Source organism: Apostichopus japonicus, chromosome 5, assembly GCF_037975245.1.
Source record: "Apostichopus japonicus isolate 1M-3 chromosome 5, ASM3797524v1, whole genome shotgun sequence".
Taxonomy (NCBI): Eukaryota; Metazoa; Echinodermata; class Holothuroidea; order Aspidochirotida; family Stichopodidae; genus Apostichopus; species Apostichopus japonicus.
Genome location: NC_092565.1, coordinates 14012925 through 14040318, shown reverse-complemented (window position 1 = coordinate 14040318; position 27394 = coordinate 14012925). Strand labels below are relative to the sequence as shown.

At 37.3% G+C, this 27394-nt stretch overlaps 2 protein-coding genes across 6 annotated transcripts in view; one reads left to right on the top strand and one right to left on the bottom strand.

Moving 5' to 3' along the window:
* LOC139967746 (uncharacterized protein ZK1073.1-like) overlaps positions 1–17270 on the bottom strand; it is an 85511-nt gene extending 68241 nt beyond the window's left edge. For 2 of the 4 annotated variants that reach the window (XM_071971799.1, XM_071971798.1), the window contains exons 1-2: positions 16961–17268; positions 7362–7412 (exon numbers count right to left, since the gene is read on the bottom strand). In XM_071971799.1, coding sequence (XP_071827900.1) covers positions 7362–7412; positions 16961–17011 — 102 coding nt within the window. In that variant the 5' untranslated portion in view covers positions 17012–17268. Of the gene's footprint in view, positions 1–7361; positions 7413–16960 lie in introns of all 4 variants that reach the window. The other 2 variants (XM_071971801.1, XM_071971800.1) reach the window with 2 other exon arrangements.
* Positions 17271–21463: 4193 nt separating this feature from the next.
* On the top strand, positions 21464–26917 carry LOC139967744 (N-sulphoglucosamine sulphohydrolase-like). Of its 2 annotated transcripts, none has more exons than XM_071971794.1 (5): positions 21464–21624; positions 22885–23151; positions 23495–23645; positions 24461–24699; positions 25507–26917. In XM_071971794.1, exons 1-5 carry the CDS (start codon positions 21516–21518, stop codon positions 26289–26291), a joined length of 1551 nt encoding a protein of 516 aa, XP_071827895.1. In that variant the 5' UTR covers positions 21464–21515; the 3' UTR covers positions 26292–26917. The 2 variants fall into 2 exon arrangements, with proteins under 2 accessions (XP_071827895.1, XP_071827896.1); XM_071971795.1 differs by lacking the exon at positions 21464–21624 and adding an exon at positions 22371–22513.
* The last annotated feature ends 477 nt before the right edge of the window (positions 26918–27394 follow it).

The following is a 27394-nucleotide window of genomic DNA, read 5'->3' as shown; positions in this document are numbered from 1 at the left end:
GGTGGTAATATTTAACCGAGTTACTCCGGTATATAAAGTCTGTGCAGTCAGATGCAAGCAAGTACTTTGTATGTTTACGTAGCTATCAACTGTTTGTGTTACGTTAAGTTACATGCTGCTTCTGTTAACATGTACTTCTGGGCATTAATCAATCCACACTAAACTTGAAATCATTGATCTGCCAAAACATATTAGAAACCGGAAACTAACAGGCGATGTGATTCCGTGCCAGTTTAGATGAGAACATTCAATAGTATCACTGCACAGTAGATCTATGGTCTAACAACTGATACCATCCCCCTGCTCCTCCCCCTGCCCCACACACTGAAGGAGTGATGAGCATACACAAAAGACTGTCTTCTGTGATCAACCAGTTCTCGTTTAGGTCATGTGCAAAATTATTTCACCAATGATAGGTTCCATTTTGTTAAAACTGCATTAGTTCATGTCGGGCACTACCACCTTTTGCCAATCGCGGGAAAACGCTACATTGTTCAGTTTTACTGACTGAAGCCAGACCAACTTAGTACTGGCAAAATCTTGATTGGTGGTGATCTTAAGCAAACGCACACAAGTCGACTATAATCCATGATTGTCCAAGTGTCAACAGTCGAGTTGAGTCGGGTTGTGATCAGCTGGCGATGTACGGAGGGGCTTAATCTAAAACTAATTAACATCACTAATTATCAAAAATAATTAATTATTTTGTGGTCAAAGGCATACTGTATTGCAATAGTTAATGGTACATTGTTCTTCTTTAGTACTTTTTTAATTTAATGAAAAGTGTCACACGAAAATGTCATACAAGTGAAATGCTATATATACTAAAGAAATCAACAGAAAATGTTCAATACTTAATACAGTATACAAATTCAAACCATTTCGAAACTACTTTCTTCTAGAAACAATTTACTTGATAGCAAATTGTTGGCAAAATAGATTTAGAACTGTATATATATTTATGTAACTCATTTCCTATAGTGTCATTCCCTCTTCCAGTTACTACTTCCCATAGTAAAAGGACATAATAACAGTATTAGGCAATTTCTCAGTTCGTACTCAGGGAATCTTGCGAAACATGAATGAACTTGACAAACGCTACTACGTCGCACATGTATGTACTCAGGATGCTCAAATGTCTCATTGATATATGCCAAGAGATTAACTTATAGTTCCCTATTTCGTGAATCGGTGAAGTCCCAGTTGAGCCGGAATAATTTGTATTCAGGGCATCTCCTCGTCCCTTCCATCTCTATACCAGTGCCTTGTACTGCAATTGTTGTCTATTAAATCTCCAAATTGTGCAAAGTGCCATAAATTCCCTTCCACTCCTCCTCCTCCTCCCATGATCTCGACATACCCCCTGCAGGCTCCCCGCCTACGCATGTTGACATCTAATCATCGAGTTTACTCTGATATTACGTCAATTGCTTTGGTAACTGACGAGAATGAATCTCGCTGGGTTTAAGAGAATGCATGTCATTGCGACATGAAGGTAAACGTCTGGAAGCAACCGTCATTGGTGAGTGTACTTCAGTGCTGCATGAAGGAAGTCATTAAGTACTGAATTCTGATATCAGTTTCCAAGTTTTTCAACATCTCAAAATCACAGTTTTTGCATAATTGTATGCGGCAGTCTTAACAGTAGTATTTTTATAACTTCTCTGTGACGTAGATGCATCATGGTGGTTATAGGCATACAGTGTTAAGGTAACGAGAAATAAGCTTCTTGTTACATAAGCTTCCCATGGAATAAGCTTCCCGTAACTTTTAAATTGTCAAGCCTTCAGCTGCTTCTCTAAGGCAGCATGTTAAACTATACCTCAAAATGTTTTATTAATTGCAACCATTGTTCTCTTGGGTGGTGGTAGGATGGGGGTGATGTTTTGGTGGGATAGGAGTCGAGGGGATGCATACGTTTGGGAGGTTCTTATTTTCTGCTACTTCTTTTTCAGGTAGTTTTCTTCTGGATAAGCCCAAAGGGGTTTTTAGATCACTTCCTTTCACATCTGTCATTCTTATTTATTTGACTTATTCATTGTACCGTGACATGCAAAAAAAAAAAAAATGAAACTGAATTAGAGAATTGAAACAAATGAACGCTGTAGGTGTGTTCATTAGTCACGTACGTTACCTGTACTACATTTATAGAACATTCCATTTGCAAAATTCTTGCAAGTATAACAAGACCAAACAAAGCAAGGTGTGAAGTCTAGATGCAAACCTGCGAAAGTAAGTTGTCATTACTCTTACAAGCAATATGCATAATGTATGCTGGACTCAAAAAACAGCGAAATTCTTAACTCGTCTTTTGATATGCCAATTAATGGATGACCAATGTTTTGCTTTAATTGGATGGTGATAGGACAGGGATGGGGTAGGGGGGAGGAGGAAGAACTTCAAGCAGATAGTTTCAGATGTGTCATGAATCTGTACTGTCAGTTATTTCTGTCTCCTTTCTGTGCTTTAGCAACACAAAAATAAGTGTATCTTCACAAGCAATCATCATCATGCCATCGTGATACATATATTATGGAGTACACAGCTGCAAATGTGTTTAACATGGACTGTATGTTTTAAGCTGGGGGGGGGGGCATGGGTTGATAATTGATATTTTTTAGGCAAAGTATTTGAAAAGTTATAAACCTATGCCCACTCAAAGATATATAACTACCACTTATGAAATTTCAAGAAGTCAACACACTAAACAATTTGTATTTTGTGCACTCCTACATCTACCCGATGGATTTGTATTGCATTGCAAACACAAACGGCAACTGGGAAACACGCAGCACACGGTTCTACTTTCTTCAAGAAAGACAGCAGTGACCTAACACAGGGATTGCACGGTTTGTAATGTACAGAAAATTTTATGAAGCACCTAATGAGATCTCAACAGGAGGTAATTTTGCAGTACTTACAATTTATAATTTTTGTAATAAGCTGATGATGACACAAATCCGGCTAAGCTTAAAGGCTCCCTATTTCTACTTCTTGAGGCTGCTTTTAATGACAACTACTGTACTGTATGTTGACACTGTTTAGACCAATTGCAAAATTGTCCAAAAGCTCAGGATTTACCTTCACAGGGGGTAACAAAGGTTTAGCCCCTTAATTAAAAATCAATAAGGCAATCCCGAAAATAACAAAGTTTTAATGAAGCCCCAATCAAGTCTACAATATATTTGAGTATTTTCATTCCATTTCATTTAAAAAACCAGAATGAAAACATTTCATGGTTCCTTGCTGCTGTTCATTAGTTCCATTCATAGGGAAATTTCTAACAAAGCCCTAATACAACAACAGTAATTTATGCTCACAAACTTTTGTTGCCAAAGTAATGCTAAGCCCTGATATCAATTGCAACACACATCAGTGTGTGAAGACTATCTACCATTATCATCATACCAAGTTTGACGAAATTCCCATTAGTAATAGTAGCCAAGTAATTGCAATTTGGAGTATTTCACGTTTGACCCCATGACCTCATTAATATTCATGATATGAGCACCAAAATCAACAGGGTTAATCTACTTACTATTGGCCACCCACTCACCAAGTATGGTAATGATTGGTCATTCCCTTGTTGAGTTATTGTGCATACAAACTTTTCATAACGAAATAATGCTAGGCCCCCCCCCCCCCCCCTTATAAACATGCATGATATCAATTGCAACACACATCAGTGTGTGGAGACTATCTACCAATATCATCATACCAAGTTTGACGAAATTCCAATAAATAGTAGCCAAGTTATTGCAACTTGGGAGTTTTTCACGTTTGACCCGTGACCTCATTAATATTTTTTAACTTTGACCTCGTATAACTTCGCACACGAAGGTCACACGGGGGTCAACCTATTGACATTTATGATCAGAAGGTACCTTTGACATTTTTGGTGACCTCGGATCACATGACCGTTAAGTTTGAAAATATTCCCCTATACCATTTGCAACTTGTCCCAAAATATCAACCGTGTCACACCTTGGAACTGAGAGTTATTGCATTAAATGTCTGAAAATTAACTTTGACCTCTTATAACTCCGCACACGAAGGTCACACGGGGGTCAACCCATTGACATTTATGATCAGAAGGTACCTTTGACATCTGAAAATAGCATCGAAACTGTAAAAATCCCCAAAACATGAAAAGGTCACCAGAGGTCAAATTGAGGTCAAGGGTCACCCAGATGCGGGTCGACAATTGGATTAAATTGAAGCAACTCCCAACCCTAACAGACAATTCGTTCTCAAGTTATCGCAAAAATACTAGTTTTTTATCATTAATTGACCTTTGGTGACCTCGGATCACATGACCGTTAAGTTTGAGAATATTCCCCTATACCATTTGCAACTTGTCCCAAAATATCAACCGTGTCACACCTTGGAACTGAGAGTTATTGCATTAAATGTCTGAAAATTAACTTTGACCTCGTATAACTCCGCACACGAAGGTCACACGGGGGTCAACCCATTGACATTTATGATCAGAAGGTACCTTTGACATCTGAAAATAGCATCGAAACTGTAAAAATCCCCAAAACATGAAAAGGTCACCAGAGGTCAAATTGAGGTCAAGGGTCACCCAGATGCGGGTCGACAATTGGATTAAATTGAAGCAACTCCCAACCCTAACGGACAATTCGTTCTCAAGTTATCGCAAAAATACTAGTTTTTTATCATTAATTGACCTTTGGTGACCTCGGATCACATGACCGTTAAATTTGAAAATATTCCCCTATACCATTTGCAACTTGTCCCTAAATATCAACCGTGTCACACCTTGGAACTGGGAATTATTGCACTAAATGTCTGAAAATTTACTTTGACCTCATATAACTTCACACACAAAGGTCACCTGGGGTAAACCTATTGACATTTTTGATTGTTGAGATGTGAATATAGCATCAAAACTGTAAGAATTCAAACATTTTTTTCTTTGCCCATTTTCTCACCGAAAATACTAGTTTTTTAACATTAATTGACCTTTGATGACCTCGGATCACATGACCGTTAAGTTTGAAAATATTCCTCTATACCATTTGCAACTTGTCCCAAAATATCAACCTTGTTACACCTTGGCCCTGGGAGTTATTGCATTAAATGTCTGAAAATTAACTTTGACCTTGTATAACTTTACACACAAAGGTCACCCGGGTGTCAACCCATTGACATTTTTGATCGGAAGGTACCTTTGATATCCAAATCTAGCATCAAAACCAAACATTTTCTTTTTCGCCCGTTTTCTCCCAAACTAAGCACATTTTTTCTAATGTGACCTTTGACCTTTTGACCTTGGTTTCAAATGTAGTTTGATCTGCTGATTCCAAAAATCAACACGATAAGTCTGTACAGCCATCCTAACTCTGACCGAAAACTTTGACCCCATATAAGTTCGCACACAAAGGTCACACGGGGGTCAACCTATCGATATTTATGATCGGAAGGTACCTTTGACATCTGAAAATAGCATCGAAACTGTAAAAATCCCCAAAACATGAAAAGGTCACCAGAGGTCAAATTGAGGTCAAGGGTCACCCAGATGTGGGTCGACAATTGGATTACACTGAAGCAACTCCCAACCCTAACGGACAATTCGTTCTCAAGTTATCACAAAAATACTAGTTTTTTAACATTAATTGACCTTTGGTGACCTCAGATCACATGACCGTTAAGTTTCAAAATATTGCCCTAACCAGTTCACAACTTGTCCCAAAATATCAACCTTGTCGCACATTGGCACTGGGAGTTATTGCAGTTTTAGTATTTTGGGTTTTTGGACCATAACTGACCTTTGGTGACCTTTGTGGGCACCAAAAACAATAGGGTTCATCTACTCACTATGGGCCACCCACCCACCAAGTTTGATCATGATCAGTCAATCCCTTGTTGAGTTATCGTGCATACAAGCTTAAGCGTCACACACACACACACACACACACACACATACACACACACACACACACACACGCCAACCTGAATACATAGGTTCCTTTGCTTTCAGCAAGGAACCAAAAAATGAATTTAAGCTAAATGCATTTGAAGAGGATAATGATGCTATTTGGACATTACACTTTAAAGAGGATGGGGATGGATTGGAGGGGGGGGGGGTGATAGTAGGCTGTTTCTCTGATCTAGAAGATAAATCTTATCGGATCTCGGTAAGAGTTGAGTTGTGGTGTTAGAGCTGTACAAGGATATGAATCGACAGTTGAAATATCATCAAGAACAGATTTAAGTTTGGACAGTTACACATTAACAGGTATGAGGCCTTGAGCATGAATAAAGCCAGCCCACTTTATGGCTGTACTCCTGACAGAGAAAGGGGAGTGTTGGAGGGGAAAACACTGTAGTACAAAAGGTAAGTACACAATTAGTATTAAGCCACACCTAATGTGACAAGGCCCTTGTTAGTTTGGTTTCTATTTACAATTACCATTTTGGGGGCTGAAGTCTAATTCATCAAACAGTGGCTTTCCATTCAAAAGGTCGGTCTTATGCTGGAAAATTTCAATACTTATTTTTGCAAGTCCACTGACACATATAGAGGAAAGGTCTGTAAACCAGGGAGTTCACAACCAATTTGTTATGGAGAATGTGAAAAGGGGTCCTCCAATTAGCGAGGTCGTTATTGAAACACAGTGGTTGTTTCTACGAGTTACCAGCTGCTTAGGTCATGAATAAAACATGCAATCTGACCCATTGATAAAGCTATGTTAACTTCATCTTATTGGGAATGCACGTCTGGCAGGTATCCCAAAACTTACCCGGTTTGGATATTTACAAGATAGGAGCTTACCTGTCTCCTGCAAACCTCAGCACTCTCACTGAAAAACACTTCCTGGCACACTGGCTGGTAGAGCTACTGTAAGGGAATGCAGCACTTACTGTAAAAGGTCACCAGTGCACTCTAGGTACTGTAGGGACATAGTGCTGGGGTTGTGAGGAGACAGGTAGGCAAGGAAAGGAAGTCCAATATGGGAAGATGTCAGTGTCTATTGAGATAATTATGTGAAATATTCTTTGAATTCTGACACTAGACTTGTCGATCAACTATCCCTTGATGTTTGTGAGTCATTGTCTTAAATCTCCAGATCCACCAGTTTGTAAATGGAGTTTGAACTTACACACACGACCAGAGGGTAACAAAAAGCCTCCAAATGATAAAAATATTACACAGTAACACTGCAATGTCAAAGGTTAACAGATTGTATGACATGATTAGTGGATTAGCAGATCTAGAAGCAGAGAGACAGGTTCGGCGTCAAACACGAAGAATATAAACCAAACATGAAGGCAAAATACGCTAAGTTATTAACTCAGCAATGGAAAGAAAAGGCAGTATTGTGAAGTTACTCTACCTGCACGTAGCAACTGAAGGCTCCATGGTTCTCAGTGTATACGACATGACCCTGCAATGAAAAAAAAACAGAGAAAAACAATACAGTAAAGTTTGAGGAAACAAAGTGCCATTTTAAGATACACAAGCTCCAGATGGCAAATAGAGAAGAGAAAATTATCAAACTTAAAGGAACCTCACGATTGCTGAGCCTCATTGCTTCAAAATTCAAATGCCATCACCTCTATCCACTCGGCCACAGCACCGGTATTACAGAGGAACATAATCTAATCTGTCAGAAGAAATTTGAATTGAATTCCCAAATACAGTTTTTGAGATACTGACAGTTGAAGTTATCTGATATTCTACCAAAAGTGAACTTGAATCAAGCAGGTGTGATGTCATAGTTGCACACTGATGAATAATGTTTTGTTTTTTCTTTATTTTTCAGTCTATTGATTTGACCTTGGATTGGATAGGGTTACCAGTTTGTCTAAAGGGGGAGTGAATTTTATACAATACCAATACCTATGGTACATTCACATTATGGATGCATCCAATTGTGGTGTTTAAAATTAGACGTAAATCTTAAAGGAAAACAAAACATTATTTATCAGTGTGCAATGACGTCACACTTGTTGCTCCAAGTTCACTTTTGATACAAAAGGCGGCAACTTCAACTGTCAATATCTCAAAAACGGTACATGTAGGAATTGAACGCAAATTTCACCCAAATGCTTAGATTATGTTCCTCTTAAACATATCAACAAGAAATTTTGACCTGGACTATTCTTTTAAGCACAAATTTTGTCTTCATAAATCTATTTCATAATTAGTCAACTTGAGTTAAACCTGATTCATATACAACTTCCTCTGTGCACTTCCTTAGTTTCACTAGTTCATGCGCATTATTATGTCCATGAACAGCAGGCTGTAGTATGTCTTTTGTGTTGTGCACTATTACACAACGGCAATTACACGTTATACATTTATCAAGTATGCAGAACCTGTTTACTTTACAAAGTACAGTTGTTACACCAACTCGCATTCTCTCAGGTAACAGTAACACTATCCCTATCATGTTCCTTATAAATACTTTGAAATATTCCCTAATACTTCACAAATATCTGTTGATTTTCCTTTTCAGTCTCTACAATCCATTCACCCACAAAATCATTCAGGGTATGAAAAGGAGCGAAATAAAAACCCGGCTAGTTTTGGATGAAATATTCAGGTTGTCCAATTTCCTGTCTATCAACGACCTTTCATAAAAAAACGATTTAAAGAGCGTACTGTAGGAATGTGTGCAGTAAACTATAAACGATAGGTGTCCTTCTGGCATGGAAAATTGTTTAGGCAATATATTTAGTGACCTTGATCAATGAGATAACTATAGTGCAAAAACTAGAAATGCAGTTACAAATTGAGACTCTAACCACACTGTCCATCCATGCTAAGGACTCCAGTTAGTACAATGTGACTATGGTCAGTCGGTGTGTACACTGATATAAACATGGTATCCTCACTATTTATTTGCTCCGTGGCCCATACCTACATTACAGAAAATTAAACCCAAACATGTACGAAAAATACCAGTTACCAATCAATCAATCAAAAAGAAATTATATAGTGCCTACTATCCAAAATCCAGCAAGGTATATTTAAACAGTGGCCAATACCCATTCCAACTGATCTGGATTCATTTATCAACTCGGTTATTGGTGGTGAAAGTCGTAACTATTGAAGTACTATCAATTTTGTAAGACTTTTGGATCAATTTCGTCAATCATTAAACCTTTGAACCGGCTAAATTGAGGCCTTGCATATACACTGTGTACATCTCTAACAGATTCAAATACCATACATTGAAGTTAGCCTTGGGATATTTATACCACACTACTAATTACCGATACTTTGACCATTTCTTAACAGTAAATTTGATTATAACCTCCCAACTAATTTATTGAGGGACACACTAATCTACTGTCTATTACACCATTCAAGGATGATCAGTGTGTATTAACAAGCTGCCTTCTCTTTTAAACCCTGAACCTTTCCCACCGGGGTACGTAGGTACGTAATACAAGTTTACTTGATAAAGTTCTATTACAGAGAGTGAATCAATTATAAGAAGATCTGAGATGACAAGACTTCCATGATTTGAAAAGTATATGAACTCTTTGAGAATAAACTGAAAAATGATGTTGACTGCTGTACACTTCCACGGTACTAACAAACCTGGTTCATTCTTGAAAGATCTAACATAATGAAAGCAATTCGCATACATCAATGTATGGTTTTTCAAGTCATCTGTCTCTGGTTGTTAGACTTGCAATCCAGAGGGTACGAAACATCTAAAGGCTGCAAACAGCAGCTTCTGAAACTATTTTAAAATTGCAATAACTGAGGCATTCAAGGTCATCACTATTGTTCCCAAATATGCTCGATTTGAGTCTAGTAATGGTCACCCATGCTCATAATGTTACCTTGAAGCATTCTATTACCACTGTAAAAGAAGTTACCCACACTGTGATATATGTCTAATAATAATAAAATAATAAAATATATTAATAGTTAAATAATCCTCATTGGCTTGGAATTATTTTGAAAATAAGAGCCTGTACAGGTAAACAACAATGCACTTTTGAAAAATTTTAAAGCCTGGTCAAATTTGAGGCCAATTCTGATGACGTTTAACAAAATCAGTGCATTTCACACGTTCAATCATATCATATCCACAGTTTACAGTGAATTAAAGGCCAGGTTAGAGCAGTCTCTTTTGATTTTGGTTTGATAAATTCCCAGATTCTACCAAACCTACCACAATTTTACTCATTTACCAGATGGCAATCAACAAACTAAGACAATCAGTTTTTTACCATGCTTTCTAATAATTGGTATTTCATTATTTCATTCAAATTTGTAACTTTTGTCATTCACAGACTCTATAAAATGCAGAAATCTTCAAGATTGACGGTTTTCTTCGCATTATTTGACATTCATCAAACTTGACTGATCAGCTGTTCAACCACCTTTCTTAATCGAGAATTCTGCATACAAAATAACTATTAAAATTTATCATACATACATGTACTGAATGCAAACAGCTGCTTTTAGAAAGTCATGTAGCTTAGGTTGATAGGATAGTACAGATGTAGTTTGGAGACAGGGTAAGAAGGGGAAGCAAAATCAATTACAAGATATAATTTTATACAGAAACTAACTGTAACATGGGTTACATTCCACATAACCAGGTCCTTTATATTTAGTTTTGTTGCAATAGCAAAATTTTAGCCAGCACTCTACAAGATGGTCGACTGACTCCTTTCAATAAGTGACAAAACATTTCTTTATGTTTAGAGCAGTCTTGTCATTTCCTTTAAATCAGGTGCTGGGACCTGTACAACCTATTTGAAAAGATTGACAAAGGCTACAATACCCAGCTAGGGGTCAAATACTTTTGTGACTGGTAGACTGGAACATAATCTACAGTTATGAATCCTAGTGATATTTTCAACCTACAGTACACCTAACCACCTTTTGAATTTAAATATTGGTAGCTGTTGTTGTTGATAGTTGCCTTAGTTTGAACCATAAGTCACCTTAAAAGTAAGTAGGACTCAGGGTGGTCTGTGATGATGGGGGCAACAGGAGGGTCAGTGGCAGTTCTTGGTAGTACCAAACAGCCAAACATCCTGTTGCAATCAATGTCATCAGTCAGCTCAATACATTATATATGAGGCCTTTGCACTATACAAACCCTCCATTAACAGGGGTATACCAGACAGAAAGAGAACATGATGGAATAATATCTTCCATCACATGTACATGTGAGTGATATCCAATCAGGGAGTTGCTACTGGATTCAACACAGTCATTTCACTTGGATTTGATCATCAATGTGTACCATCCCCAAAATTGAATTTTCCTACTGTAACTCACAGCAGTGAGCTGCTATAGAGGCTGACCTCCTAACATTGTGAGAAAAATTCAGACTCTCTTAATAGGTCAAAGATTACAAGAAGGAATGCTATTTCTTGGTCGAAAGTGAGGATTTTATTAAACTCAGAAAGCACTCAAAGCAATCCTGAAGAGAGAGGCATTTTTTGACACCTCCCAGGGAATTTATTTAAATACACATTTAACTCACTGTAAGTGTCATCATTTTAAACATATATCTATGTAAAGCAACAAATATACATTGATTTCACTGTACCAGCATATTTTACAGAGCAATTTCTTTTAAGAACTAGAACTGGATGGTTTTAAGTTCCCTGCAGACTACAGGTATCATTCTACTGTTTGCTTTTATTGGTTATTGAACACTTTAACTTGAAGAACAATATTGCCATTAATCACACCTCACCACAAAGTGAAAGAGTATTGTAGTCTTTAATCAAATTTACTAGAAAGCTCAAAGTGATTTCCTCGAAGCAGAGCTGTTAAGAGATGATTTTGATTATTTTTCGTTATTTAAACCCCATCATAAGTTTGACTACAGACTACTGAAACATCAGTGCATTTTCTTTCAGTTGCATTCAATTGTCCTATCACAAGTAGGCCCTTACATATTATACAAATTTCCAATGGCTTCATGTTTGTTTTTCTGTGATACTCACTGAATTCACTCTTTCAGTTGAAAAATTATCGCTGGATAAAAAAGATGGCTCCGACATAATTGATAGGGTTTGGGAGGTTGCGTTAATAGGGGTTTGTGAAGCATTTTCGGCAGCTGCAGAGAATTTGCGGGTGCGTCGCAATGAGAGCCGCATCGTGCACACGATAGTCTTAAATAGTCTTATCCAATAATACATATAACAGACACTCAAGTTAGTTTGAAATAAAGGCATGCCCGATGGAACAATTTAATACCAACATGTGCTTTCGGTCAACATGAAGAAACTATAACATTCAACCAACTCACCTGATAGCAGACAAATTTATTTCACTGATCTTAATTTTCAAGTCATGTACTCTGTAACCTTTCTAGTCTCTACTTCGTTTAGCAATTCTTCACAAGCGAATCTATACCAATTTAACCAAGCATAAACTCCTCCCTCCCCCTTTTCAACAACACCAGGATTAAATTTCAGTCTTCTATGTAGCACTGATGTAAATGCTATCTATATATCATTTCACAGCTGGTTTTCTTTTTCTTAACAAATTCCCTTTTTCTTTTTCCCCCCATTTTTTTCATTCTTTGATTTTCTTTCATCTAATGAAGGCAGAACCATCTCATCTGAACCAGGGATGTGTGAACTTTTCTCCAGGCATAATTCAATTAGTTCTGAAATTAGATACTGTCACAGTTTACAGGGAACAGTGATTTTGCAAAGTATCCCTTGAGAATTTGAGAAAATATTGCCATATATTGATATGTGTCATCCTGATGGAGCAGGATAAAGTCTTGACTGGTTAAAAAGCAAGTTGCATTACCAGTATGGACAACAATTTATATGGTTTTGTTGATATGGTTTAATTTTTTTATTTTAATTGAGGGGTGTAGATCGTGTGACATCAGGAGCTCTGACTCGAATCAAAGAATTCTGAGATATAATCATAATATCCTACTTTCCTTTCCTGCAAACCTCAAAATATGTGAAATAGTCTTCATGTTGCATTCTTCTATCGAACTAAGGCAGTTTCAGATGCAAAGTATAAAATACACCCATTTCTAATGTTGGGTTACCATGTTTTAAAGATTTTCAGACAATAATTACTAAACTACCATAGCATTCTTGTGATCACTGTTGACTGATAACCTCCACAAAAAACAAAAACATGAAAACCCCACACAAACAAAAGAAAACCAATTTGGTTCTTTAACTCGCCAAGGTTGATATACAGTGCAAATGAAGCTCGTGCCTAACCTTTCTTTTTGGAGTTATCTGTTTACAAGGTGTCAGGCTATTGTCCTCCATTGACCTTTGACCTCCACAGAGAGCAACAGAGTTCTGGTACTAAAGTGGATCTACAAACTATGAAGTTTATCCTTGCTTAATCATTTGAGTTACTCTTTAACATATACATGGCCTTGCAATTTTGACTTCAAATGCCATTCAGCCTTGAACCAAAACACAATACAGTTCTTACATTTACTAAGTGTACTATAAATCCACAAGCCAAGTATTTAAAGTTCACCTATCTAGAAGACTTTGAGAATAGTGTGTTTTGCAAGCAATTTTAAGTGTGACATAGACACATTCTGTACAACCACACACCATAATGTTAATTTTGCCTTTGGCTATAAATCATAAAGAATGCAAGTTTCTTAATTTTGGGTACCTGTTACCAGGTATCAATTGTGCACACATCTATATTTATTCATTTCCAATTAGACAACATTTATTGGCAATTTGTAGAACTTTCTATGTCTGTATCTGACCTATAGATAAAATTATGCAAAAATGTAGACATAACTGCTTTGAACAGAGGACTTCCTTTAAATCTTCTCTATTAGACACACTTAAGTTGCCCGGTTATTGAGTAACCTTATGGACCTATCTACAGTATCTAAGGAAATGTCTTACAGTTAACCATGATCTTTGGGCATGTGCTTTACTGTGTACATACTTTCTTCTGTCATAAATGATTTATAAGTGAAACATTTGGGTGGCTGGATGGGGGGGGGGGGGGTAGGAAAGTTCCTGTTTGAAAACCAATGTTAGAGTCAATATGGACTTGGATAATGAAACATCCTAGATGTCAGCTGAATAAATACTTCACATTTGAAGTTTTGATACATATTTATAACTAACACATAATAGCCATTGATCAATGGTACAAAGCGACTTGCACAACATAAAAATATCAACTGTCACAGACTATGAATAAAACTGTTGAATCTTGGTCTTTGTCTAGATTTATTCTTGTAACAGTCTTGAGTTGAAAAATTCAAAGCAAGGACCGATTTCCCTACAAACCTTGTGGGTGTGCTAAATGTTATGGCATATTTCTGATAAATGGGCAAAAGTGCCCCAGAAAAAAAAAAAAAAAAAATGAAACTTCTTGGTTTGTGTATTTAGAAGAACTAGGGTTGGGCGATATTTGCTTTTTAATGTCACGATAAATAGTTCAAAAATTATCGCGATATTTCGATAATTACGATAATTTGTTCTTGTTGTTTTTAGTGTGTTCGCGAACACACTAAAAACAACTGCCGATTTCCCACCGGTGTTTTCGCGCAGCAAACACACCGAGCATAATGGCGTGGGGTTCAGGGCCCGCCTTAGAGCCCCGTTGGAGTCAAGGGGTGGAACCCCTTGTGGGGGTCCAGGGGCGAAGGCCCCAGGAAAAGTTAAGTATTTTTGCGTGTCTGGCGATAAAAAATTCGCAATTGAGGATTCAAAATACTGACTAACTTTATGAATTTAAATTGTCACGAAACTGATGAAAGTTTTAAAATGACAAGTTAGAGTAGCTATATTATGTGATAAAATGAAAAGAGAATTAATATGTCTTACAATCTTTATAAAGTTTAACTTACAAAACTGTCGATATTATGAAACAAACTACGTTCGGCAAAGCCCCGTTTCTAGATTGCCTAACAATCAGTTTACAACTGCAGTGCAACCGTACTTAAATATCACGGTAGGCTACAATGTGCTTCAAATTTTCTCAGGTACAGTACCTTGCAAAACAACCCCCCTGTCTAACACCTGTTTGTTAACATTTTTGGCACGGTTCCAAAAAACTTTTCATGGAGTAAACTTTTTTGGCTCCACTCTAGAATTAATTAGGTCAGTCAGTAAAGGATCCGTAAAGTTATGCGAAATATTATCTTAGACGTTCAAGGAAAGTAGGTAAATATCCCGTAACATTAAGGTAAGTAAAACACACCTCAAGCCAACCGACTCCTCCGCATGAACAAAACAATCTATTTCCCCTTATACACGAGGCACAGTCTATACCATACAGACATAGCACGATATCAAGGCCCCAATAGCTATAGTATGGCCATCTTTATGAAAGTAAACCTTGTAATTCCATGTTTTAGGCCACCAGGCGTGATTAACTTAATGCTAAATATTGTTTCCATGGCCTTGTAGAAATCGTCAACTTCGCAAAATACAATTAGTTGTGTTTTTGTTGTTACGTAAGTTCCGTAACCGACGAAGTGGTTAGGCTATTTACTATACACTTAACTATGGTAGGATATTATTATTATTTTTTTTTAGAAATTCTAGAAAATACTTTCTTTCCCCCGCTTTACACCATATGTGGTCTTCTGGTTTATTCATAAATGGGTGTACTAGAGCCTTGTTTACATGACACTTGTTGCATTTAGCACGATATGCCAGTTTCGCGTGAATTTTTCGAAAGTATTTTGCTCGATCTTACGTAAAATTAGAAAGGTGTACCAACTTACTTTTCGTACACAATTGGTAATTTCTCTACTGATTTTCAGAGTTTTGTTCTCTATACAGTCAATGTTGTAAAGAACGGGTTTTTACGAAGTTCAAAAGTCAGTAAATGAAGTTGAGAAAATATTTCTTTTCAACTGTCTTAACCATGAAATGCTAGAATAACATTTACACATAAAACGGAGAACTTTTTTTCTAGATCTATTTCAAATTTCTTTCACAAGAAATTATCGTCATTTGTTCAATCCTCAAAAAATATCGTCATGAAAACAAATTATCGCGATAATAATAATTTTCGATATATCGCCCAACCCTAACAAGAACTATAATACTTACCTGTCACCACTCTACTACTGTACTTCCCAACCTAACTAGCCTTATAACTGGTAACATGTTAGCACCCTATTGGACCCTTCTCTGGGCCAACTCCCATCATCTTTTCCTTCCAATCTACCGTGCCTAACCATGAATAGAGTGGTAAATTTGGTCTTTATTCTGTGCACTGCATGAAGTTTAGATGGTTGCATTGAGACTGGATTTGTGCTTGAAAAGTTGTTACAACTTGACTTTCATATAAAGCAGCTATAGTGTCTATCAGTATAGCTACTTAAGCCTACAAATGGATAACACACTCCACAGAGTGAGGTGACACAAATGTACTGTATCCTAGGCTACATCACCTTAATATCTTTCATTGCTTTAAATGATTGGTTGACATGTAACTTTGAAACAATTATAATTACAATGTTCTGTTTTGAGAAAAGGTGTGCTCATGTGTCACAGTACCATAACATAAGCTAGCCTACTCCTCCACTTGGTCTTACTGTTATTAGTGTTAGTGTCATTAAGTGAATACAGTAGGCTACACACCAGTTGTGGTAATTTTTTATAGGCTACTTGGCCTAACAGTAACACTGAGTAACAGTAACACTTAATCAGGCTAAGAACGTTCAGCCTGTAATTATAAGCCGTACTAGCTAAACTTTTTCTTAAATTTTTGATTTATTGTTATGTATAACATATAATTATCTTCATGATAACATAGTAGCATCATGGACCTACTTATACTAAATCATGCAGAATTCAAATTTCATACCAACACCATGCTACCACTAAACTGATGTTTATGATAGTCCTCGCTCTACGTTACAACTTAGGCAATAACAAATAGTCGCACTGTGCAACGAGGAAGGCTAAAGCCTAGCACTATAGCAGCTGTGTCCTCAACTTTATTTATTTCTGACTTGGTGTCTTTTACCTTTGGTTCGTGGTCGACAGATGTTGTACTACTAGAATCTCCAGAAGACATTGTGACGTTCTTTCGTCAGTTTCAAAGAAAAATGTATTGTCAACACTTTGACTTAACCAAAGCAATACTCCAGCTAAAAATGGAAGGTATGGTATTAAAGTAGATGACCAACGGAGTAGAGTTCGTCGCACGATCGTTTGGTAGTATAGTCCTTGCGAAGAAACGCGTGATCAATCAGTAATACGCGTAGTACTTGGAAGTTGTACAGTTGTTGTTACGCGGATTGGTACAGGTTGAGCTATCTGGTACTACACCTGGTAAATTTGTGTAGGGCTCTCAGCCGTTGAATGTCAATGGAGTTTCACTGGCTTCGGCTTTATAAAGCATGGTCTGCAGCTGGCCTGGTACTTTAGTTTATAATATAACGAAAAACCAGCCACCTCCCAGAAATAGTTTCACTATTCTTATAGGGCCCAAACTTTGTGTTGAGACTTCTTTTCTTTGATTTTTTCTTTAGGGATGGATATGGAATTTAAATACACCGGTACATTTATACCGATCAATAATAATAACAATAAAGAAAATCCAAAATGAACCGGTAGTAACCATCAACATGTCGGTGGCGTGAGGGTTTTCCTTCAGATGTTTTATGAGATATTTTTTATCGAAAGAGCACAGTTTTTGGTTCCATTTTTTTTACTACCTTCATTTTCCAGGGGGTCGGGGCTCATCGCAAAACCTACTGGTCTTATGCAATGAACGTAACAGTAATAAATCAAAAACCAACAAAGAGAAACTAGGCATATATATACAATATGTCTCTAAAACTTCCTTGTTTCTACATTTCCCAGATTGGGACAGGGAGTTGCCACAGAAACTTCCTGATTTGGATAATATTAGGTCAACATAATGCTACAGTTTTCGGGGATTTGACCTGTTGAGGGCGACAAGGGCGGCGGAACCGGGGGGGGGGGGCACAGGGGGCACGTGCCCCCACTTTTCCTCAGGTTAAATATGTGCCCTTTTTCTACATAAAAATTGAGGTGTCTCAAGTTAGCAAGAGGCCAGGGAACCAGAATGAACACTCGGGAAGGGCCGTTTCCGGCCATCTGAGGGGTTTGTAAAACCAAAAATTTTCTTGTACGCTCCGCGCCAACCGATGGTGGCGCTCCGCTCAGATAGTCGTGCATACAACTTTCCAAATCCTGGCTACGCCACTGTCTTTTAATGAATTTCTGTGGGTCAAACTCAGAGCTATTTCGAATGGAATTTTTTTTAAAGATATTAACAAGAAATAAACTCTAATTTGGAAGATTCCTACAATAGCAACTAACATGATTTCACCTCATTTTTGTCTCAAAAGGAAACTTGCTCCTTGTTTCCCAATTTGCACATTGGATATTGCAGTGCTAGTATGCATATTTTCCTTGAGGGGGGGGGGGGGGCGTTGATGGAGTGATGTGTATACGCAAATAAGATAAAACAATAAGAGTTATAAAGGGTACTAAATATAAGGCTGCATCAGTCCAATCGAATTTCTGCAAAGTGCCCTTTGATGTCGGTGCCCCCCCCCCCCCAGATTAAAAGTGCTTCCGCCGCCCTTGCTGTTGAAATACACTCCGTTGATACTGAGGTTCTCATGTGTATTTTGTGTTTGAAAGTCGCTGCTAGAGAACGAGAAATATCAACATCAAAACGCCACAGCTTGCGGAGATTTTACCCCTTGGATCCCCACCATGCAGAGTTCTGAGATACATTTCATAGAAATAAAGATTCATTCCTCTTTCTGGCATGTATTTTGGTAAGTTGTTGTTTTACATGCATGCAGCTTCCGTAGACTTCGCCCCAGAGGCAGAAGCAGAGGCACAGTAATAGGCGGGCCAGTGCGGTAAATTGAACTTCCCAGAGCCCCAAAGGTTTTGTGGCATCAGGACCCACCAAGTTAATACAAGGGACAAAAGGTCATGGTCTTACAACTTATTTCAACTAATTAATCGAGGTTGCAATAAAAATTAAAAACATTAAAACCACACAACAAGAAATTTAGCAAAATAATTTTCATGTATAATAATATATAGCTAAACTTCAATTCACTGAAACTGAACGAGCCTAAATTTACACAACAAGCATGGCTGCCTCTAACAAGCATTGGTAAGGCCGTAAAGGAAATGCTCCATTTCAATTCCTGTACGTGGAAATTAAAGCTAGTTACCGTTAAATGATCAAATTTTTATATAACATACCGAACACAATAATCCGAAATTTGTATTCCTCCCCCCCCCCCCTCAATCTACGAAAAGTCGACATTTTGTTAAAACACCACCCGCCATAAAAGAAAAGTTTATATTTAAAAACTACTTCTCAGACAAAACATTTCTGTTTCAAGAATGTAAGTCGAAAAATTAATATCATATAATGTTGGAGAATTTAGTGGACATTTTGAGATAAAATATTGGCAATTCTGAGAAAAGAAACCAAACGATCGAGACACAGTCGCAATTTTTATATAAACACTTCATTATATTCAAGAACGATATAGCCTATCAAATTTCCAGAAAATCTTAGAATATAGACGATAGTTGAAATAAGTAATCGAAATTTTGAGGTAAATTATATCGAAATTATGAGGTGATTTTATAGAAATTCTAAAAAAGAAATGAAGAGAAAGTTTAACAAAATACAATGATAGTTTGAGAAATTCTAGAAAAAGTGTGGACTTTTTGAGAAAAAAAAAACCACGTCAAACCTGTGAGGAAAGAAGTGAAATTCTGAGATAAACTAGTCAAAATTTGGAGATAAAATAATTAAGTTTTCATGTCCCATCTAGGCCACCGTAGCATAAACAAAAGTAAAATTCTTGATAGCGAAGATACCCAAACATGCAATCGGTTTTCTTTCTCTCTCTTCATTCCCTTCCTATACCTACCCACCTGTTAGTGTTAGTGATGTAGTTTGCTTTTGACTTCACAGAGGACAAAGTGCGAGACATCGTAATATCGCCCCAGACTTCCAAATGGGCTCCGCCGTACTTTCAATAGTTATTGTATTCCGAATGCAAATTGGTTGCCCTTCAAACTCGTGCGATAAGAAACAAAGCTTTAACCAACGTCAGAATTTTTATCACTATTAAAAACCGTTATATTTTGTTTGCCCAGGAACTGAAGTTGACCCTTACCCTGGATAAATTGCCGAACAGACGGAGGGCACTGTAATGTAATCCCAAACAGAGCCTTATATAAGGCTCTGATCCCAAATAGAGTTCCTTTACAGAGACGGCTCTGATCCCAATCATGGCCGTATATATAGTCTCTATATACGGCTCTGATCCCAAATATAGAGTTCCTTCATAAAGGAACTTTAATCACAAATGAGGTCCTTGTTAAGGGAATTTCCCTTTGACCTATCACGTTTATTAATATGTAACTGAAGATATACAAAATATACTGATGGTAATGGTTGGCTGTTCATGTGCCAACTCTTGCAAAGAATGAGGTTGAACTCCATTGAATATATGTACGACATTATTCATTCCTATTGTAGATTATGTTGGGTTTGTGGGCAGGCTGGGAATGGGGAAGGGTTCTCATAAAAAGTATGGAATGGCTGATCCACCAATGACTAAGCTCATCAAGTCCACCAACTTTTATTTTTAAGTGGATTCACTTTACATGTAGTGCTGGGAGTTTCATTGGAAGGTATCACTGCGAGAAGTTCTTGTGGGGGAGGGGGCGGGGAGGGGTATTGAATGGATATGGAGGTGGGACACGTTTCTCAACACTCCGTCTGATACAGCTTGACACTTGTGTCTCGCGTAGGCTAAGTAAGGTAGGCCTATATACTAAAGCATAGGCTAGCCCTAACGTTACATGTATTATTATTTCGACGAAAGTATATATGACTACGTACGTTGAGACTAACCTTCGTACCACGGAGTAAATAATAGCGACCCCGTGTATTCATCGGATATAAGCACCGCCCAAATAGACACTCACATAGTGATATTCATACACGTATTCAAATGACAATAATGGATATTCATACGCCACTTTTTGGTAACTTACGCTTTTTCATCATCATCACAAGTTTTCAGTACATGATCGTATATGTTTTGATGTACATCTTACGTTTATATTACATCCTTGCATGTTTTGATGTACATCTTAGTTTTTTTAGTACATCATCGTATATGTTTTGATGTACATCTTAAATTTGAGTACATCATCACAAGTTTTCAGTACATGATCGTATATGTTTTGATGTACATCTTACGTTTATAGTACATCCTTGCATGTTTTGATGTACATCTTAGGTTTTTTAGTACATCATCGTATATGTTTTGATGTACATCTTAAATTTGAGTACATCATCGTATATTTTTAGTACATGATCGTATGTTTTTTAGTACATGAACGTATAAAATTAGATCATCACATGTTGTGGTCCATTTCGCGTTCCATAAGTAGCACCTCCTATTACCGCCGCGATTCTTTTGGCGTTCCATATGATGAGCTCATCACCTTTTAATAACATTCAATTCGCAAGGAAAACACCACTTATTCACGCAATGGAACTCAAGGCTTCTATATTTTGTTTCTTCATATGCATTAATTGTCTCAATGGTCAAAAAAGGTCTTCGCACTCCCGTAGAGATCGAAATGTGTTAGTTATTATTGGTAAGTAGTTTCCAACATACTTAAGAGACAGACTTACGAGACAAACTTACAAGACAGATTTACTAAATTAAATCTACCTTGGTTCACGCTTACCCAACGCCGTCTCTGTAAGAAAAAACCTTAACTTGTCATAAAAGCCAAGAAAAATAATAAACTAAACTAAAAATAATAAAACTGACGACTGGACCACCTATAGAACCTTCAGGAAAACTGTCCGTAAAAATCTCAAAGATTCCAGAAACGACTAGATTTCTAATACCCTTAAAAATTTAATAAAAAAAATATTCTGAGAAGAGCAGCCAAATTTTGTATGGCAGACTACTCTTATAAATCCAGTGTGACAAATATGCTTGAGGAATTAGATTGGACAAGAAGAAAGCACACACGTCTACAAATGCTTTATAAAATCAATAACATTCATGTATCAATTGATAAAGACAATCTAAATCTAATCTGAAATCAGCACCAAACACCGCCTCCTTCAAATTCATGCTGGGAAGTCAGCAGCACCATTAGCAAAACTCGAAGGACTGCATGTCAACAGCCACATCAGGGGCGATTTGTGCAGTACCACACCAAGACCAAGATTCCTAACCCCTACTCCATAACCCTACTTCCTAACCCCTAACCCTATTCCCTGCCCCCTAGCCCTAATTCCTAACCCAGTTGTTATTCTGCAGATTTGAAGTAAGCTTTTCCATTCATATGGTACGGATTCTAAAGTTAGGCCTCTAATACTTTTACTCTTACTCATACTTTGTAGCGCTCGGTTGGGGTTTCCTCTTGTAGGATCTTTGCCGACTTAACCCATTCAGATGACGTAGGACTAGTTCCACGAGACATGTAAAATAATGTGCGCACAACGGGATTGTCTGCATGCATTCAGTCAGTAATGTATTACATGAAAACTTGTTACATATCAGTAGATTAAGCAAGACTTAGTTAAACAGTATTTAAACTTAAAAAAAAGGGCCTAGCATGTAGTTATTTAGTTTGGCAGTAGAAAACAAAAAGCACTGACAATTTACTGCCAGTATATATATATATCCTTCCTTAAATCAAGGAAATCTCAATGGGAATTTGATTTTAGCAAGTAGATTTAATTTTTGTGCACTTGCACTTTTGAGCTTTGAGCAAGTGGCTAAAATTGCAAAATTCTATGTATGGATATATTTTTTATGAATGATGACATAAAATATGACTTTGATATTAATTGATCTAATATTTAATTCCTGTTTTTTTAATTTAATTTAATTTTAGCTGATGATGCTGGTTTTGAGACTCAAGTTTACAACAACACAGTTTGCAAGACACCCAATCTCAATGCTTTAGCAGCTAAGAGCCTTATTTTTAAACATGCCTACACCTCTGTGAGTAGCTGTTCTCCAAGTCGGTCGGCGATACTGACTGGACTACCAGAGCATCAAAATGGAATGTATGGTCTTCACAATACGTATCATCACTTTGAATCATTTGATGAAGTTCAGAGTCTGTCGAAGATATTAAACAACTCAAATATACGAACAGGTTTGTTATTATGTTTATTTCCTTAAATTTGATTGGTCTTTTTTACTATTATTGCATTACCAAAAGCCTTTTTTAAGAATAAATCAAACTTGAATAATATTACGTTATCAGTCAAAATAAGTTTTATCAGAGCCAATTGGGTGCAGTCTTGGCTCTCAAGAAATTCTACCTATTTCCAAATATTGGATTGTGTAAAATGGTCACAAATATCAAATATCAGTGATCAATTATGTGTCACAACAATTAGCATATGACATGTGAATATTGTATTCATCTGATTTCCCTTCCAAGATTATGTATGCTGTTCACTTGTGGAAGAAATAATAAAATTTTGTTTTCACAGGCCTTATCGGGAAGAAACATGTTGGCCCAGAAAGTGTCTATCCATTTGAATTTGAATATTCAGGAGAGGATTATTCCATACTTCAGGTGGGGAGAAATATCACCAAGATGAAAGAATTAACACAGAAGTTCTTTCAAACACAAGATGAGAGGTATATAAGAAAACACTTAAAACAATTTGTGATGCTAAGCTCGACTCGTTTAATTCAGTGTCGTGCTATTGTGTAGGTATATATGTGTGTGCTCCATCAAAGGTGTTATACTGAAATTTACTGTTGCCATCCCTGTGAAGTATCCTTAAAGGAATTGAAGACTCGCGCACAAAGAAATGTCTCATGCCGGTAATCTGACCTAGTTTCGAATGAGGTGTACCAGAGGTGTTAGATACCACCATCGATCCCAGAAAATACACACACAGCTTGCTACCGTCGGTAATTAGACACTAGTGTACAGTCAATACATACAGCTACGGTCAATACCCACAACACAGTGTACATAGCAGCGATGGACATCTCAGGTCTAGATTAAAGATAACAAGGTATCACGTTTCATTACTGTCTGCATTTTGTAGGGACAAGACGAAAACTTCACTTGCAAGCGACGGAAAGTTAACCTTTTCAGAGCGCGGCATGCGGTTTGGGGCGAGTCTTCAATGCCTTTAAGCTGTTCTTTGTTTGTCTCTTTCTAACATTTACAGACAAAGAACAGAAAATTCATTCCAATATTGAACTAGGTAGTTCCTGATGCATTAATATGCTTAGAAAATACTATCTACAGATGAAGACTGTTCTTGTGGTTCAGATTTGCCTCATAGCTTTGATGCTTGGGACCACCCAAATCGTCCACTTTGCACTGCCCTTCATTCCTATCAATAGTCTGCTTCTTATTGTTGTAATACAGCTAGGCTGTTCCTTTGTGATGGGAGCTTTTCATGTTTTTAAAGATACCTAACTTTGTATTTCTGCAGGCCGTTTTTCCTTTACATTGGTTTCCACGACCCTCATCGATGTGGCCATACCCATCCAGAGTATGGTGCTTTCTGTGAAAAGTTTGGCAATGGAGAAGCAGGAATGGGAACTATGCCAGACTGGAAACCGGTCCTTTATGACCCAAAAGATGTCATTGTTCCATATTTTGTACCAGACACACCCATAGTTAGGGAAGAGTTATCCGCTCAGTATACTACAATAAGCCGCTTAGATCAAGGTAAGAGAAAAAAGAACTAAAATCAACAAACACTCATCTTCTCAAAAACTGGATGTGTAACTAACTGTATGAAAGATTGGATCTTCTGCAGAGTCAAACTGCCTCTGAAGAAGATCCATCCGGTGTAAAAACCTCATATATACAGTGAGCAGACTACTAAGCAATATGCATCACCCCCCCCCCCCCCCCTCCTCCTCCCCCAAAAAGTCTCAGACATCACTCCTTTCAAAAAAGTTTCATAATTCATTCAGGGGCCACAAGCTATAGATATGGTCATGCCTCTGTGATGATTGTGGCTGGCCACTATAAGCCAAATTCTAACAAACCTATTCACTTTGGGTAAAGCCATTCTCATGGATAACAATCTATCTTCTTCCTGCAACATCGATGGGATAAAATTCCTTCTGGATAAAATTTTTGATAAAGTAGATTGATAAGGTAAAACATTGTGTTGAGTTGCTCTTTTGAGTGGCACAAATATTTAAGGTGCCATTATAAACAAACAAACAAGCAAGCATTTGTAACTACTGTTGCAGGCAACACACCTCTTGAGTGCTCTTCAATTGTTTATAATATCATAACCAGGATTGAAAAAGCAGCTGCTATGTGAACTGCTATGTGAACACACAGGAAACTTGCTTTCAACATAAGGTGTTAATAGTTTTCATTCTAGAATACAGAAACGTTGCACAGTTATTCAACATTGTTTATTTCAGCTGCTTCTCGGTCGCCTTGTTAAGATTTTTACATTTCCAGTTATTAAGACATTTCGATGACTTGCCATGTTGTTATTGTTTACTTTTCCAGGAATTGGTCTTGTACTTAAAGAATTAGAAGCAGCAGGTTACAGTGACAATACCCTGATATTGTACTCCTCTGACAATGGTATTCCATTCCCCTACGGCAGGACAAATGCCTACGAACCCAGCACCATGGAGCCGTTGCTGGTGTCCTCACCACTCACGAAAGACAGAAACGGACAAACCACAGAAGCCTTTGCTAGCCTGGTAGATATAGTACCCACAGTGTTGGACTGGTTTAACGTCACTTACCCAAGTTATCACATTTTTGGGAAAACGAAAGATGTTGAACTGACGGGGAAGTCTTTACTTCCACTTTTGCACGAGGAACCAACGGAGGGGTTCGACCGAGCCTTCATGAGCCAAGACCTTCATGAAATCACAATGTTTTATCCAATGAGAGCACTGCGTACACGAACCATGAGACTCATACACAATCTGAATTTCCGGATGCCCTTCCCAATTGATCAGGATTTTTATATCTCCGGTACCTTCCAAGATATTTTGAACAGGACTCGTGAGGGCCAGCCCTTACATTGGTTTTCAAACCTTCAAAAATACTACAACAGGCCGGAATGGGAGTTGTTTGATCTCAAAGAGGACCCACAGGAGACAAGAAACGTGGCCATGGAGGAGCAATATTCTGCGATATTGAAAGACATGAAACTGCAGTTATTAAACTGGCAAAATGTGACCTCTGACCCCTTTATCTGTGCTCCATGGGGTGTCCTTCAAGATGCAGGGGCTTACAAATACAACCACCAGTGTATGCCTTTGGATAATGGACTCTAGAAAGTAATGTTAAAGCATTCAAAGTAAGAACAGTGTTCATTATGTATGTACATGTATAAAGTGGGAGGTAATGTTGGGGGGGGGGGGGGGTATGGGGAGTGTGGGTATGGGGAGTGTTATGGGAGGGAGAGGAGACTTTCTAAATTGGTGCAGTGTATGAAGTTCTTCCTTAGTACACTAGTTAACAGTCACTAACAGGAAAATGGTCATTTATTTGTCAAAGGTTGTAGGTATTCCAGATCTTTTCAAATGTGGTAGGTATTCCAGATCTTGCCAAAGGTGGTCTTAATTTTGTATCTCATGTAAGTAATCCACTTTGCAACGTTTGTACCAGTCATCACAAGGCAGTCTTAACCATTGCCAAAAATGTAAGGAATTCCACAGCATTAAATTGTTTCATATAATTGAAGGCAGAGTTTAGTACAGAAATATTATTCATGTTGGCTTATTCATACTGGTAGGTGACATTAGTCTTAGTTAAGGAGTTATCCAGTTTTGGGTGGAGCTCATCAAGTTGGAAATCTAGAAGAGAATTTAGTGCATAAGATAGCTGAAAGTTTAACAATCAAAATGATGCTTTTAAATTTATTTTTATAATAATCAATAAAGATATAACAAAGAGCCAATGTTTCATTGATGTTCACTTTATTATTTTCTGTGTCTTTTTATACTTGCATAACAGTGTGATATTCAAATCCTAATTCTCTTTCATTCTTTTAACATCATTAAATCATTCATAACTTCCACTAGAAAGAACAACAATTTTTAATGGTGTCAATTGAAAAATGATTCTGTGGTAATAACGAATATTTTTTTCACTGAGAAATTGGCTCGAACACAAACGGTATTTCTTATTTAAGAAAATGACTTTGTTCTAAGACTTGGGTGGCTTTCCAAAAATCCAGTTGTGCATAAATGGACTTACACTCTACAAACAATCAGTTAATAACATTTATATATGAATTTTTGAATAAACAGCAAATACAGGCCATGCTGTTTAAGAATTCAATGCCCTAATAGGAAGAAGTGTCTTTGTGCAATATATAATTATACGTTTGGTTTCCTGTTGAAAACACGGAAAGTATTTCATTCTCTCAAGAATG